The sequence below is a fragment of the Sinocyclocheilus rhinocerous genome, unplaced genomic scaffold, assembly GCF_001515625.1.
Source record: "Sinocyclocheilus rhinocerous isolate Xijiao unplaced genomic scaffold, SAMN03320098_v1.1 scaffold788, whole genome shotgun sequence".
Taxonomy (NCBI): domain Eukaryota; kingdom Metazoa; phylum Chordata; class Actinopteri; order Cypriniformes; family Cyprinidae; genus Sinocyclocheilus; species Sinocyclocheilus rhinocerous.
This window is the reverse complement of record NW_015664008.1, coordinates 193,785-209,907: the sequence shown is the minus strand read 5'-3', so window position 1 is coordinate 209,907 and position 16,123 is coordinate 193,785. Positions and strand designations below refer to the sequence as shown.

At 35.5% G+C, this 16,123-nt stretch overlaps 2 protein-coding genes across 6 annotated transcripts in view; one reads left to right on the top strand and one right to left on the bottom strand.

The window, feature by feature from the left end:
* Window positions 1-7,982, bottom strand: part of LOC107729082 (DNA repair protein RAD51 homolog 2) — a 44,829-nt gene extending 36,847 nt beyond the window's left edge. For 4 of the 5 annotated variants that reach the window (XR_001638551.1, XR_001638550.1, XM_016539437.1 and 1 more), the window contains exons 1-7: window positions 7,742-7,982; window positions 7,542-7,655; window positions 7,347-7,451; window positions 6,431-6,567; window positions 6,234-6,353; window positions 5,229-5,412; window positions 990-1,062 (exon numbers count right to left, since the gene is read on the bottom strand). Coding sequence is in view for 2 of the 5 variants with exons in the window: in XM_016539437.1 (XP_016394923.1) it covers window positions 990-1,062; window positions 5,229-5,412; window positions 6,234-6,353; window positions 6,431-6,567; window positions 7,347-7,451; window positions 7,542-7,655; window positions 7,742-7,825 (817 nt within the window). In the remaining 3 variants the exon portion in view is untranslated. The remainder of the gene's footprint in view (window positions 1-989; window positions 1,063-5,228; window positions 5,413-6,233; window positions 6,354-6,430; window positions 6,568-7,346; window positions 7,452-7,541; window positions 7,656-7,741) is intronic. The other variant, XR_001638552.1, reaches the window with a different exon arrangement.
* Window positions 7,983-11,035: 3,053 nt separating this feature from the next.
* LOC107729083 (cysteine-rich protein 2-like) overlaps window positions 11,036-16,123 on the top strand; it is an 11,556-nt gene continuing 6,468 nt past the window's right edge. The window contains exons 1-2 of the mRNA XM_016539440.1: window positions 11,036-11,171; window positions 15,083-15,177. Coding sequence (XP_016394926.1) covers window positions 11,129-11,171; window positions 15,083-15,177 — 138 coding nt within the window. The 5' untranslated portion in view covers window positions 11,036-11,128. The remainder of the gene's footprint in view (window positions 11,172-15,082; window positions 15,178-16,123) is intronic.

Below are 16,123 nucleotides of genomic sequence, written 5' to 3'. Positions count from 1 at the left end.
GTAAATGACCTAAATGACATGCCGTCGTGTAAATAAGATAAATAACATAAGGCTATTTAGTTTGCTTAATAAAATAACAAGGTATAAACCTGTTCTATCGGAAAGGTAACTTTAAATGACTTCTGTTGTGATCTGGCGCTATAGAGAAAATATAATTAAATTAAATTAAATTAATTAGAAATAAAATAATAAAATCAAAACGGGCAGCGCCCGCATCAGATAAGACCAAGGATGGAGAGAGAAATGCAGAAAGAAGAGATAAACAGGGTGAGGCTGTATAAGGGCCATTCTTTCCCCACATAATCCCAAGAGATAGAAAAACAGAGATTGTGTGCATGTGTGAGAGAAAGATACAGAGAGTAAGTGAGTGGGAGAAAGAGTTACCGGTAACCCCACCTTGCCGAGTGGAACAGTGGGATGTAAAGAAAGAGGTGTCTGGGGGTAAAGTTACAGTTAGATAACATGAGAACGGAGCCTGTATCTCTTTCCTCAAAGCTTTGCCCCAAAACTAGACCCTTTCCCACTGTACACCTGGACGTACGCCAGAGGATACTTGCTCAAGTCCATATATACAGCGACAGAAGACACGGGTCACTGCACAGCCATGGAATCAGAGATGTCATGGGATTCGCAGAAGGCCCAGACAGGTTTGTAGAGCGGGAGGATTGCGGTTTCAGCCCCCTGGTTAGAGTAATACCATCTTCTCCTATTATTATTATATGTAGCCTATATTTTCGGTGCATCCCTACTTACATCCCAAAATCCGAAGCAAGTCCATACATCCGATTTAAACGCGAACGGGGCTTTCCTGATAACTTTCCACAAGCTCGGAACGATGGCTTCCATTAGCGAGATCAGAGAACAGCTCATCAGGGAGGGGTGAAACAGAAGAGCCTCTTGACGGGAATATCTGGTCTAAATTTCCACCATCAAATCCCTTTTTCACAAAAACATTCTCCACAAAAATCAGTGTAGACTCTAGTTCTTACCATCTGCCTGATTCCACTGAGGACAGTGAACCTTCTCGCCCACATGTGTGGTGATCTGGTTAGTTAAAACCACCTGAGGGAGACAGAAAGTAAACATCTGTACATGAATTCAGTCCAGTTTGAATGGATCACACAAAGATGAGAATAACCAGTCTGCTGTCACTATGGAAGTACTTAACAACTGCTGGCATCACTCATTACATAATGGTATATACATGCGAGTAAAGAACAGGCAAACAAATTCTAGCAGGGCCTCCAGCATGACCATCATTTTAGCACGTATCACCTTAAAGGTGATCCAAGATGTTCATGTCTTTCTTTTTTCAGAAGACAAGAAATTGAGGAAAACATTCCAGGATTTTTCTCCATATAGTGGACTTAAATGGGAGCCAACGGGTTGAATGTCCAAATTGCAGTTTCAATGCAGCTTCAAAGGGCTCTACACGACCCCAGCCGAGGAATAAGTGTCTTATCTAGTGAAACGATCTGCCATTTTCTAAAAAAAATGAGAAAACTACATTTTAACCACAAATGCTCGTCTTGCACTAGCTCGACTTCACACATTACGTAGTCAAGTTGGATAGGTCACACGTGACGCAGGCGGAAGTACCGACCCAGTATTTACAAAGCAAACTCGCAAAGAAAGTCAAACACCCTTATAAAAAAAAGGTAAAACAACAATGTCGGATGATTTTTAAGTTTGAGGAGAAAATTTGATGTTTTCGCCCTACCCTACCTTTTTGAACCAAAGTACACAGACGAAGAACTAACCATGTAATGTGATTACGTAATGCGTGAAGTCGCGCATGCTCATCGCAGAGCTAGTGCAAGACGAGCATTTGACATTAAAAAGTACATAAATTATTATTTTTTTGACCGAAATTGATTTATTGTTTCAGTAGATAAGACTGGCTAGGATAGTCTAGAGCCCTTTGAAGCTGCATTGAAACTGCAGTTTGGACCTTCAACCCATTGGCTACCACTGAAGTCCACAATATGGAGAAAAATACTGGAATGTTTTCCTCAAAAACCTTAATTTCTTTTCGACTGAACAAAGAAAGACATGAATATCTTGGGTGACATGGGGGTGAGTAAATTATCAGGAAGTTTTATTCTGGAAGTGAACTAATCCTTTAACGCCAGCGGCGACAGCCGACCAAGGACAGTATGTCACTTCTCAGATATTCCAAGAACCGCCAAACGCGATTCAACATGTTCAATCAATCGCCGGCAAACACCAACAGGGGTAACACATTGATTAAAAAAAACGTAACAAATGTGCCTGTTGCCATTTGTCGGCATCTGTTGGTGCAGATTGAACTGGCCTTTATAGAGTGCAACAGTTGTGTTCCGGAAGTAAAAACGCCATTAATTTTCTTTATAGGGAAAAAGATTTTAACAATAACAGATAAACCTTTAAAAACAGGCCTGTTATGAGCTCTCAGGTTGCTAATAAATTGTATATGCTTTTGTCGAACCCATCTGTTCACACTAATTCAACTTAAATTTAACAATCATGCCTCATAGCAGAATTCATGGTGAAAAACTACATTACCCATGATGCTGTACAGAAAATTCCACCAATCAGAGTGTCGCAGTGAGCAAAGAGGGCTAAAAGAGATATGTAGCTCCGCCCACTCCCATGAAACTGTCTCCTTATGCTCTCAAAATACTTCAAAATTTGCATATGCATATTTTGCATAGGACTTAAAACATATTCTTTCTATAGACACAGCCAACATCTTTTAAATAATACTGTAGTTTTAAATTTCTCCATTGTTTTTAAATTGGATTAATGTCATTCTCAGTGGTTGATATATATATATATATATATATATATATATATATATAAATATTACAATGTTTTAATATTAAAGTACAAATGTCTCCACATGTAATTAAATAGTAACAAATATAATTTATGAATTGCGTGATTTTCAGAGGTTTTTCTGATAGGGCTTTTCCAGAAATATGCACAAGGGACTGTTGCTTACAACATGATCTATTTTAACTACTAATTATGGAGTTAATTAAAATATAGCAGTACGTCATTCACAGTACTTAAGCTTGCACGGAAAAAGACAAAAAGATTTGTTGTAACTAGGTCGAAGTTCTGATTTGATTAAACACAGTACTTGCACTGGTGTATATCTTACATGGCTCTCTTTCTCAAAAATACACAAATAAAAACAACCAGCCAAAACCTAAAACATTTCAACATTACTTTATATGTATAAAGCTTGGGAGAACAAACTTAATAACCTTATTACGGTTTGGCTCTAGGTGCTAAAGTGTAAGGTTTTATTTTGGAAAGGTAATGGGTTGACCTAGTTTACGGTTATGAGCTTTTATGTGTGTGAGGGGGGCTATAACATAGTTACCTACCTCTAGGAGTTATCTAGCATGTGGTTTCATGTTGAGGCCCATTTCTACTGCTGTGGAAAGCTGTATTAAAACTCACTTGTCAGTGTCGAGCAGACATTTATTGCACTGATTTAAAACACAAAAGCTATCTTTAAAATGAGCATGGCTGGAGGGGACCACAGGCAAACTGCAGATCAGATGAGTTTGGGGTTGCAGCCTGGGATGTCCTCTGAGAACAGTCGCGTAGTTATTTTGAAATAAGGGAATGCCCAGTATTTTGTTGTAGCACACTATTTAAACTTGATCCCAATGTCAACAAAGCCCGAAAACAGTCAATAAAATGATAAATTCATTCTAGTTTGCCTTAAGTAACTATAAACATGACCTGTAACCGCATTTGTAATGCAACCCATATTAAATTATTGTTTGTTAATACAGCAGAGTCCGAACTAAAGTCTAAAAATCAGGAATTTTAAAATATAAAACTTGAGAAATACTATAAATAAGTTATGCTGCTGCCATTAAAGCAAAAAGGAGACATGCAAAATACTAAAAAGCTTATGTTGACTGCTACTCTTTCGCCTTTTCAGCAAATTATATCATAATATTTCAGAATTTATGAATTCTTTAATAAAACTGTAATGATTATGTATTATGTTTTAAATAAAAAAAAACAGCAAAATATAAGCAATTAACAAATTTATATGGATTCCTTAGTATTTTATGTTTCTCTATAATAATATTAATGATTTAAATATTTTAAATGTTATTTGCTGGAAATATGTATTAAATACAAACAAAATTAAATAGAGTCAATTAACAATCATGAATTTCTTAGTATTTTATATGTTTATCTATAATAATAATAATAATAATAAAAATAACATTAGTAAAAATAATAGTAATACTTTAAAATTATCATTTGCTGAAAATATTAATTAATTAAATCAACACAAAAATAAATAGAAATACAAAAGCAATTAACAAATTAACATGAATTTCTTAGCATTTTATGTTTCTCTGTAACAACAACAGTAGTAGTAGTAGTAGTAGTAGTAATAATAATAATAATAACTTAAATGTTTAATTATTTGCTGGGAAAAAATGTGTTGAACAGAAGCAAAAATAAATAAAAATTTAAAAGCAATTAACATGACTTTGTTATTTCATATGTTTCTCTATATCAATCATTAAAATTGAAATGATTAAAATATAATTTGCTCGAAATATGTATTAAATTAGAAAGAAAGAAAAAATTGGACCCCACTGTATGCATTAATTTGTACTAGTGGATAAGAGGAGATGAGCAAACCCTGATCCAGGATCAGCCTTCTAGCTGTTATACTCTTTATAAGCAGGAAGCGGAATCCTACCTTTCCTCTTCGAGATAAAAGTGAAGATCTGAAGATCTTAGACTAGTGCGGAAATTCCCAAGATCAGATAACATGGACAAGGAGCAGGTTTTGCGTGAATGGGCCTAGAGCAGGGGTGCCCAAACACGGTCCTGGAGGGCCGGTGTCCTGCAGAGTTTAGCTCCAACTTGCCTCAACACACCTGCCTTCAAGTTTCTAGTATGCCTAGTAAGAGCTTGATTAGCTGCTTCAGGTGTGTTTAATTGAGGCTGGAGCTAAACTCTTCAGGACACTGGCCCTCCAGGACCGAGTTTGGACAGCCCTGGCCTAGAGTGTTTTTCTAATTAATCTGGGCTCTCTGATGCCCTCTGGTGTTTAAAATATAGAGGTGACCTAAAATACGGCACTGAAACTCATAAACCTAAATGTGTAGCGACCTTGTGGTTGAACGTATGTACTACAAGTGTAAGATTTTTGCAAAAGTCAGATATGCACATACACACAACCTTGTAAACAGACTCACTGGGATGCAGAACGCCTGCGAGAGGTACTTCAGTACGCCGGCTTCCTGGCCCAGTAAGTTACTCCTGAACATTAGATTTCCCGGCAGCGACGTGTCAAACTCCTTCCTCACAACAGAAGCCACAGAATCCAAAATAAGAAGCCCAGCTCGACACGCAATTATGTCTTCCTCCAGACGCTCCAGCCTGTGCAACATCAATAAAACGCCCCACTAATATGTGTTCACAAGCTTAAATACAGCCTGGCATAACAAAAGAGACTATCATGACCTCATTTATAATCATTTATGCAATAATGCTATAGTCAATCCATTTAAATTCAGGATTTGTATCATTGCATTTTCATTTTATATTTACATTTACACATTTAGCAGACTTAAATCAAAAACGTACATATATATATGTGTTTAGCGTATGTTTTTTTTTCCTTCTCAATTGTATTCAAGGTATACACTACCAGTGACAAGTTTGAAATAATTAAGATTAAAAAAAAGAAAACAACTCTATTCATATCACATAATACAGTAAAAGCATAATTGTTTTGTATTTTTAAAGTTTTTTGATCAGAAATCATTCTAATATGCTTTAACATCACAAGACTAAATTATATATATATATATGTGTGTGTGTGTGTGTGTGTGTGTGTGTGTGTGTGTGATATTGTAAAAAAAGAAAACAGCTATTTATTAATTATTAATTCATTAATTATTTCAAACTTTTAGTGTAAATGTTATAATTTCATGGCACCCATTCCATTCGCTTAGAACCAAAACCAAAACATTGGTGTTGCTAGCGCCACACTCTATAGTTTGAGCTGATCCCTAAAAGCTCTGCATAGAAATTAATAGAAATTAGAAATTAAATAGAAGCCGGAGTGAATCAGAGTGAAAATGAATAAAAAGGAAAAATGACAGGTTTCATTTTTTAGGTTAACTGTTACTTTGAAAGTACGGTAAACTGAATGAAATATAATTAAATATGTATAGGTGTTTGAGAAGTGTTCCAACCTATTCAGGACATCTTGACAGGTCAGTTCCCTGAAGAGATGAACACGAGACGCCATCTCCAGCAGACGCTCCTTCACCGAGAAGAATTCTGGGAATCTGGCCTGTGCCATTTCGACCAATCTTAGAGAGGTAGATTTTTAATTTGAGAGAAACACAAAAAGGTCACATGAGAGAGAGTGAGCAAACTTTTTGAACACCTTTCAGCAGAGAATGCCGACTCTGTGTCGATGAAGATGACTCCACTGTCCAGACCTCCCATACTCCTCGGCAGTGTAGCCAAAACACTGAGCATTATACACAACTGAGTCTTTCCACAGCCTGATGGGCCAGTCACCTGACAAACAACACAGACATGTCATGATAGTTCACCCAGAAATGATGACTGGCATAATTTATGCACTTTCATGTCATTCCAAACCTTTATAATGTTATGCTGATATATAAAAAGACATTTATTTAAAAAAAAAAAAATAAATAAAAAATAATAATATATATATATATATATGTGTGTGTGTGTGTGTGTGTATATATATATATATTTCCAAAAAACAAAAAAAACAAAAAACTAGTGATTATGGACTGTCAAGCTAAAAAGCATCATAAAAGCACCATAAAAGTACTGTACTTGTGTGCTACATTTTGTCTTTTGAAGACATAAAGTAGCTTTGTGTAGGGAAAATAAATTAGCCCTTACATCAAATATTGCACAAGTCGGTTTGAAATGTAAATCAAACAAAAATGATTAGAGTACGTTTTACAAGAAAATACCATTTCCGTTTTTCTAGGTCAAAATGCCATGTTTAAATCAATATGTAACTTGCTGTTTCTTTTGAAAATAAATGAGCTCTTAAATCAAATATTGCACAAGTTTGACATAATGACCAATGACATTTGACTGTCACTGAATGAACACTTGATTTCTGAAGGATCATGTGACACTGAAGTCTGGCGTAATGGCTACTGAAAACTCAGGAAAACAATTAAAATGTAAAATATATTCAGATAGAACACAGTTGTTTTTAACTGTAATAATATTTTACATAAATCGTAATTATTTCAAACGCTTGACCGGTAGTGTAAATAATGACATGATGTTGTTCACTAGTAGACTACCTCAGTGAGAGCACCCCGTGGCAGTCCTCCACGCAGTAATCTGTCCAGGGCAGGAAGTGATGTGGAGAAACACAGCTCTCCCTTCTTCCTCCACAAATCCCATGCCTGTCATCATCAAAAACACATCACTCACTACTAATGAAAGACTTCTCGAGTTAAATCATCGACAGGAACTGCTGAAGGGGTCAGACTCACGCTGCTCACAGCCGGTGCACAGGCTTTACTGAGCAGCCGCAGGAGATCCAGAGCCGCGGAGTAACTGAGTCCAGCCAGGCGCATGAGCTCCACGGGTGTGATGGACAGGACATCCTGCAGGTCACAGAGCACACACGCTTACAGAAGCCTCCTCCATTAATATAATAACAGAGCAGGAGGCATGAGGCAGGGTCTCTCACCTGGCAGGTTTCCAGTTGATGGCGCTTGAGTCGCTCGCAGAGCTCCGCTGAGACGCCCGTCCTCCGTAACTTCTTACTTGCCATTGACACAAAATAACCGTTATACGAGTTATGCGAGCGTTATATAACTATAATAAATGACACCCTTCCGTAAAGATTGCACACATGACACAGAGAGCTTTAGGATGAAACTTTTCCATGAAAAAAAAAAAACGTTCTGAGTTTTGAAATAGCGAAGCGCGCCCGGAAGCAAACGAAAAAATGTAGTGCATGTGGATTGTGGGTAATGTAGTTTATGATGTAAATAAAGCTGTTTTTGTTTTTTAACCTACAAAATTCATTTTATTTATTTATTTTTAAATAAAGATTGTACGACACCTTAATTTTATTGCACATTATTATTATTATTATTATTATTAAGTAAAAAGGACAGCCTTAAAATAGTATTAATATTATTAATAATACTCTGGCATTGAGGATCATAATTTTATGTTTTTGCTGTTAAAAAATAAACATATTAATTTCATCTAGTTGCCATAGCAACATGTCCTATTTTGTTTAATTTTACTTTAAGTAGGCTACTAAAATATCCAAATAAAATGAAACTGATAGATTAAAATGAATAATAATAAAATGACTAAATCTTAAACCAAAATTATTGTGAATACAGAAAATAAAAAACAGTAATAAGTAAAAAATTAATTAATTAATAGTTTATCAATTTTTTTGCATCTGAAACTTCACTAACTTAACTTAAAATAAATAGAAGAAAGAATGTAAAGTGTGTGGGGGGGGGGTTACATTTCTTCCATTTACATGTACTGTATGTGATCAAAAGCATATTTTTCTTGACCACTCTATAAAAAAAAGTGAAAAATAATGATTTGATAATTGATCATGACACTGAAAGAAATGATATTTGTAAATTGATAAGGATATGCCATGAACAGTATGACTGCATTAGTTGCATTTATAAGTGAGGTTTTGGTTAATCCTATCTAAAAACAAATAATATAAATCATATTTGCTATATATAATGTTTGTTTTGGCTTGATTAAATGCTTTCCTCTAAACCTCTTAGTGTTTTGATAACCTTTGTGATCCTCCCAAGTTATTTTGTCATGCCTCGCTGTCAACTCTGCCCTCCTGACATCAATACAGTGGAAGTCTTTTTTTTATATATAATTTCCTCATTTGAATAATCCAAATAATCTTGGGAATTTTCTTAAGAGACTTAATTTACACCTGCATGGAGGAGAAGCAAGGTGTGACGGAATGCATCAAATTTCTGGAAGAAAGAGACATCATTGGATAAGTCATCATCAAAAGATCTAAAATGAAAAGGTCCCCATCCTCAGAAATAGTTTATGGCTTTTGAAAATAAATATGCTTTTTTTAGAAGGTATAATGGGGAGGCCAAATCAGATGACCAAGTCTCTGAGGACATATTAGATTTAGAGATCATTGTGATAAAATCAGCACCAAAACATTTTAAAATCTGAAATCAAATAAAACAGCCTCAGATGGCCCCTTAAAATGGAAAGACATAACAGAGTATGTTATTTATTTGTATAGAGAAACTAGCTGACCCTTCTTCAAGCTCACAGACTGTATGAGCCACCAGCTTTGCTCTCATGGCATCTGACGGCTGGTGGGAAATTTGACTGAGACACACGGGAGGCCCATGTATGGACAAAGCATCGGGCCTGTCTTTCACTATCTCTGTACCTGCTAGAGATAAGCACCCTGCCTGTTCATGACACTTGGTTGGCGAGGGTCTGGTTAAAATAGACCGAGAGGAATGACTGCAGATACATCCAGCCAATACAGAAAATATATTCTGGTAAAAGATTTATTGCAACAAAAACAACCAAAACATGATGTCAATTATTAATTATAAATATCAAACTACAGTGTTTTCATCAGTTTACAGCACAACTGTATACAGAAACACAACATGCAAGACTTTTATAAAGCTTAAACATTCTCAACAAAATCAGCCTGAGGTCATGTTTTTGAGCTCAACAACATGATCCACCGGTTTCTGTCGAGAGTAAATGGCCCTTGTTCATTATCAGTGGTTCCGTCATTTGTTGATGTACTTTATTTGTTCAGTTGTTATTCTAGTTCTGTAAACACTGTAATGGCATACAAGGGTCAACATGGATAAATGCAAACAGTTTGAAAAGCATCAGTGGCATTCTGTCCATTTGTGTCTCACACATACGCCATCCTCTTATCCTCTCCTTTGCTTTGCCTTTTATAAGAGGGTCAACAGACAACATGTGTATGTCTTAGTGATTTATTCGGATTGCAAATTAGGCCTTGTTTGCATATGTCCTGATGTAGCCATAACATATGCTGTAGCCTTTGTGTGTGACCAATGTGGAAATTTAAAAAAAAATCAAATTAGGGCTGCAAAACGATTAATCGCGATTTATCACATTCAAAATAAAAGTTTATGTTTACATATGACGTGTGTGTGTAATGTGTATATTTATGTGTATATATAAATACACACACATATGTTGGATTTATATAAAATATTTATATTTATGTATAATATACATTATATACAAGTATAAATATATATACAAATATATTTTTAAAATATATACATTTGTGTGTGTATTACACAGCACACATATAGGCCTAGTATGTAAACATAAACGTTTATTTTGAATGTGATTAATCGCAATTAATCGTTTTGCAGTCCTAAATAAAATAAAAAATCAACACGATGAAATGGTTTATCAAAAACGGCGCTATTGAAGTTCAAAAATTGAAATAGTGCCATCAAAAAAAATACGGAACCAAACACAATTAAATACATAAATCTGAATTAAAACATTGATTTATGACAAAGAAATAGGGTAAAAATTAAAATAAAAAAAAACGTATATGCAATTATTCAACAAAAAAGAATGCATTTAAATAATTGAGTAGGACTCGGTCATATTTGCATGAAATCTGAATTTCAAAATTGTATGCATCTTTCTCCTGAAAGTGAGACCAGTAAAGTCATAGGCTATTACATTATTATATAATGTATTTCATAGATAGATATGTGTTCTATAATATTTATGATGTAGGCTATTAATCATATATAAATTGTTTTTCAGTGTAGTATTGTGTTCAGTCGTAGGTGAAGTAGGTATTGGCATATATTATAAGGTTTCCATGAATGACATGATGTCTGTATGTGCTCTGTGTGCGCTGACATCGATGTTTAATGGCGTCATCGAGGGAGGATCCGCGCTGGCGATCTTGAAAGGGAGGATGCGCTCGCGCTGTGAGCATCTCTAAGAACGAGCGAGTCGCATTCACTCAGATCTGAATAAAAGACCGCGTGCTTAAATCAAAGGAAATCCCAGCTTTGCGCGGAACATGGCATCAAAATGTCCCAAATGTGACAAAACTGTTTATTTTGGTAAGTCCCCTTCTATTTCTTAATGCCACGAATAAAACGATGCAAACGCCTGTCTGACATATGTAACCTAGTGTATGAATTTACTTTCATTCTCGTATGCGTTATAAATAACCTCTGCAAACCACTTAGTGTGGGCTCGATGGTAATTACCTGGCTAATCACGCCTGCACGATATTCTTAGTAAATTAATTACGATTTATGATTAAGATCCACCTGATTGCTGCATTAGACGCTGCATCTAATCAAACTATTTTATCAGCTGAGTATTTTATTTGCATGGATGGTAGCCTATTTGAGAGACCAAATATATTGAGCTCGTGCAGTGAAATAAACTCAATGGAAATCACCACTGTATAGCTACAGAGAGAGAGTTTTCTGATTTAATAATGGATGACGCATGAAATGCAGGATAAAGATGAATGAAATATGACTATATTCCCATTGCACTAGAATAGCTATGCTCTTTGATTAAAACTGGTGACTGTAAAACATGCAAGAATAATAGCTAATTAGGTTTTCAATATCAGACTTTATGTGAACGGCCATGAGTGAAATAAGTATTCAATTAGCATAAACCCACAAATTGAAATGTAACCAAGATTGAACAGCAGCAGTCAGTCTGATTTGACCCATTTTATGAGTCCTGTAAACATTCTCACTCTCTCCTGTCCAGTCTATACCTTTACTTTCCCTTCATTCAACAACCTCATTTGAATGGGGTGTGTAACACATTTAGATTTATTGGAAAATGTTAAACAGAGGTGTTTTGCATGCTTTTTATCTCATGGTTCAATGTAACTAGGCCGAAATTATTTTCAACTGCAGGTGTCATTGGCATTGTATTAATTGATTATTTATCATTAACAGCAGTCAGCTAAAATTAAGACATTCATTCATTCATTCATTTTGTTCTTTCAAGGCATAAAATCAACATGCATGATTAGCAGATTAAAAATTAGTTTGTGCTAATTATCATATGCTGAGCGGACTCCCTCCCACTGAGCACTATAATAATTCAAATTTTGTGAGATCCACTTTGTCTCTGGCTATACTCGCTCACTTGAGACTTTCACAGCTGTGACCCGAGAAAGCATTCTTGTTCATTTGAACACATCAAATAACCTTTAAGTATGCAGCCTGGCACACGGCTACTTTTAAATGGCTTTTAGAAACATGCTTTTTGCCCGCACGTGTATTTATGTCATATAACAGCAGTTTGTGCAGGCCTTTCTCTTTCCAGTCAGTGGTTATAGGGAATAGTTCACCCAAAAATGAAAATGTACTCACCCTCAGACCATCCAAGGTGTAGATGAGTTGTAACAGATTTTAAGAAATGTAGCATTGCATCACTTGCTCGCCAGTGGATGCTCTGCAGTGAATGGGTGCCGTCAGAATGAGAGTCCAAACAGCTGATAAAAACATCACAATAATCCACAAGTGATCCACACCACTCCAGTCCAGTTCATCAATTAACTAAATGTGTTTTAGACCATTTACAAATTTATCATTAAGTTGTTTTTAACTTCAAACTGTTGCTTCTTCTGGCTAAAATACAAGTCCTCTATCCATAATATTGCGTTCTCTAGTGAAATTGTTGTTTAGTCTGAATCAGTAGAGAAATATGCGCAGATAAAGCACCGTTTAAAAGCGAAAACAGTCCAAAACACTTCTAAACAACAGAGAAGACAACAAAGGATGGACTTTTATAGACTTGTATTTTGGCAAGAAACGATTGTTTAAGATCAAAACGTCTTAATGATGTGTTTGTTTCTCACAAACACGCAGCTTTTCACATCACAAGACATTAATTGATGGACTGGAGTCGTGTGGATTACTTGTGGATTATTGTGATGTTTTTATCAGCTGTTTGGACTCTCATTCTGACGGCACCCATTCACTGCAGAGGATCCATTGGTGAGCAAGTGATGTGAAGCAAAATTTCTCCTAATCTTTTCTGATGAAGAAACAAACTCATCTACATCTAGATGACCTGAGGGTGAGTAAATGTTCATTTTTGGGTGAACTATTCCTTTATTAACCTTTTTTTTTTGTTCCATGAAAGTCATTAAATCATTTAGATTATTAGTATTTCTAAAAAAAAAAAATTCTTATTTGTTTATGAAGTGTTTGCAACCTCTGTAACTTTCTGTCAGACTGCAATTTGCCACGCATATCCTCATTATGGAAACAGCATATTTGATACTCGGGTTAAGAGGGCATCATGAAAGCATTAAACAGAACTGCAAATCTAGAGACAAGGACTAATTACTGTCTGTTCAACTCCCGCACATTTGTCTGCAGCACAAAAAAAAAATCTTGTTAATGTCCTGCTGTCTTTGTGAACAGAAAGAAAATAGATAAGATTAAAGACAAAAAGTAATACTGCATGCATTTAGCATAAAATAAAAGCAAAAAATACATTTAAAAATGTATATAAAAATCATATAATTTTATAATAAATAAATATATTTCCATTTTAACTAGTTGCCTGGAAACAAAACTACATGGCAATGGAAAGTTGTCAAACTGCTACATGAAGGAAACTATAACTGGTTAATAGGTTGCATTTGTATTTCAATTTCTCTGAAAGTCATTAAAAAGTTTGATATATAATAATGGATAATTGTTTTAAAAGAAGTCTCTTATGCTCACCAAGGCTGTTTATTTGATCAATAATACAGTCAAAACAGAAATGTTGTGAAATAGTATTATAAAAAAAAAAAAAAAACATTTTCTATTTTATTTGAACATGTATTTGTGATAGCAAAGCTGAATTTTCAGCATCATTACTCCAGTCTTCAGTGTCACGTGATCCTTCAGAAATCATTTTAATATGCTGAATTTCTCAAGGAACATTTCCTGCATATACATTAAAAACAGTTGTGCTGGTTAATATTTTATTGGACACCATGATTTTTTTTTTTCAGGATTCTTTGGTCAATAGAAAATTCAAAAGAGCAGCATTTATTTGAAATATAAATTTTTGTATAACACTTCTATACCATAAAAAAAAAAAAACTTGCATAACACTTGAGTGTCACTGACGTGTGTGTATATGTATGGATAGATAGACAGACAGATAGATAGATAGATAGATAGATAGACATAAACACATGGTGTATCATGCAGAGAAATATTTGTTAAGACAAATAGTCGCTAGAATGTAATAAAATAAACTGTTTTTATTGGTTTATTCAAAGTCATCCCTTCTTTATTAGCCGGTTTATTGCCTTATATGCATCATGTGTTTGCAAAATGAAGAAAATGGATTCGTTACCCTGAGGCAACATCCTGCAATAGAACACACAAAAATAAACACACTTCCCTGAACATCCTTGAATGGATTTCACAAAGTTTGACCTGAAATGTTACTTAAATCTTAACTCAGAGAGACGTGACACTGCTCTGTGGAGATGAGGGTGTTCTGTGCTCCCTGAGGCACGTGCCTGGAATATTTTGGCCTGGATATGCCATGGTCAGATTTGATAAGAACCTTTCACTCTATAATAGTGTTTCGCAGTCATCCACATCTCCTTGACATCCTCTGTGAGACAGTAAACAGACGGACATTAGGCTTCACATTATCTCTCACTGGACTTAGTTAGACACATTAAGATGCGCATTGACAAAAGACTAAATGGATAAACACATTTAGATGGTCCAGAATAGACGAGACACCGTCAAAGACGAGACTCAAACCACCATTTCATAAAAGCTCTGATCTTTGCCAGGCACCATTACAGTAAGAGTCTCTACGGAGTAATTTCAGCTCAGTTGTTATAATGAAGATAGTGGCTTTAGTGAAGAGTTTTAACACTTTTATTTAAAGAGCCCCTTAAACCATCATCTTAATGTACATCTTCAGATGAATGATGAGCTGTAAAGGGAATAAATCTCTTTGTGTCTTGTAGCGGAAAAAGTAACATCCCTGGGAAAAGACTGGCACAAATTCTGTCTGAAGTGTAAACGCTGTAACAAGACCCTGAATCCAGGAGGACATGCAGAGGTGAGGGGAAGACAGCTAAAAAACACAGTAAAAGAACGTGTTGAAGATAAAGATCCCATTGCACTTTTCCTTCATGTATATTTTCTACTGACTTGGAAGTAGAAATGTACATTTATCTGGCAAATATTACATCTAATGTTAGCGATGTTGATTTATAGTTTGCAAATTCAAATTTTTACTCTTATTTAGCAATTTTGTTATTTCGATTTTTGAGCCTAAACTGAAAATACGCAAACAAAGCGAAAAGCACAATCACAGTGCTTCGAGTCTGTAAGTAAATCACAACCGTTCATGATGCTGTTCAATTGTGATCATGAATGAATCAATGTTTTTGAACAAAACGTTTTAGTGAAAGATTCAATGACTCACTCAAAGACATGCTAACATACTACTCTTTTCTGTCATCTTTATATGGCTAATATAGTAAGAAATGTATACTAATCCTATAAGCACATTCACACCAACGGCACAAAATATATATTTGTTTAATATATATGTTATATGTCGGTTTAGAACAATGCATAAAAATGTCAGACGGGCTAAATGAACATTCTAAATTGCTTTCTGACAGTAGGTGTAACTTATAGAAAAGCAGAAGTACTGTGGTTACCCTGTTTACTACAACTAGTTACCACTAGTTGGTGGTAGTGTGAGGAGCGCGGAACGAGGAGACCAGGAGTACCAAACAAAGGGATTTATTCTTGTCAGAGGGAAATCACACGTAGCAGGAGGAGAAGACAGCAACATACAATTCCAGACCAGGGAGAACTGAACGGGCTAGAACTTACACTCGGGAACAGGAGCCCTTCCTGGGCTGAACTGGGGATCAGTAGCCCTCCGTGTGCTATGCTCGGGAACAGGAGCCCTTCCTGGGCTGAAACGGGGATCAGGAGCCCTCCGTGTGCTATACTCGGGAACAGGAGCCCTTCCTGGGCTGAACTGGGGA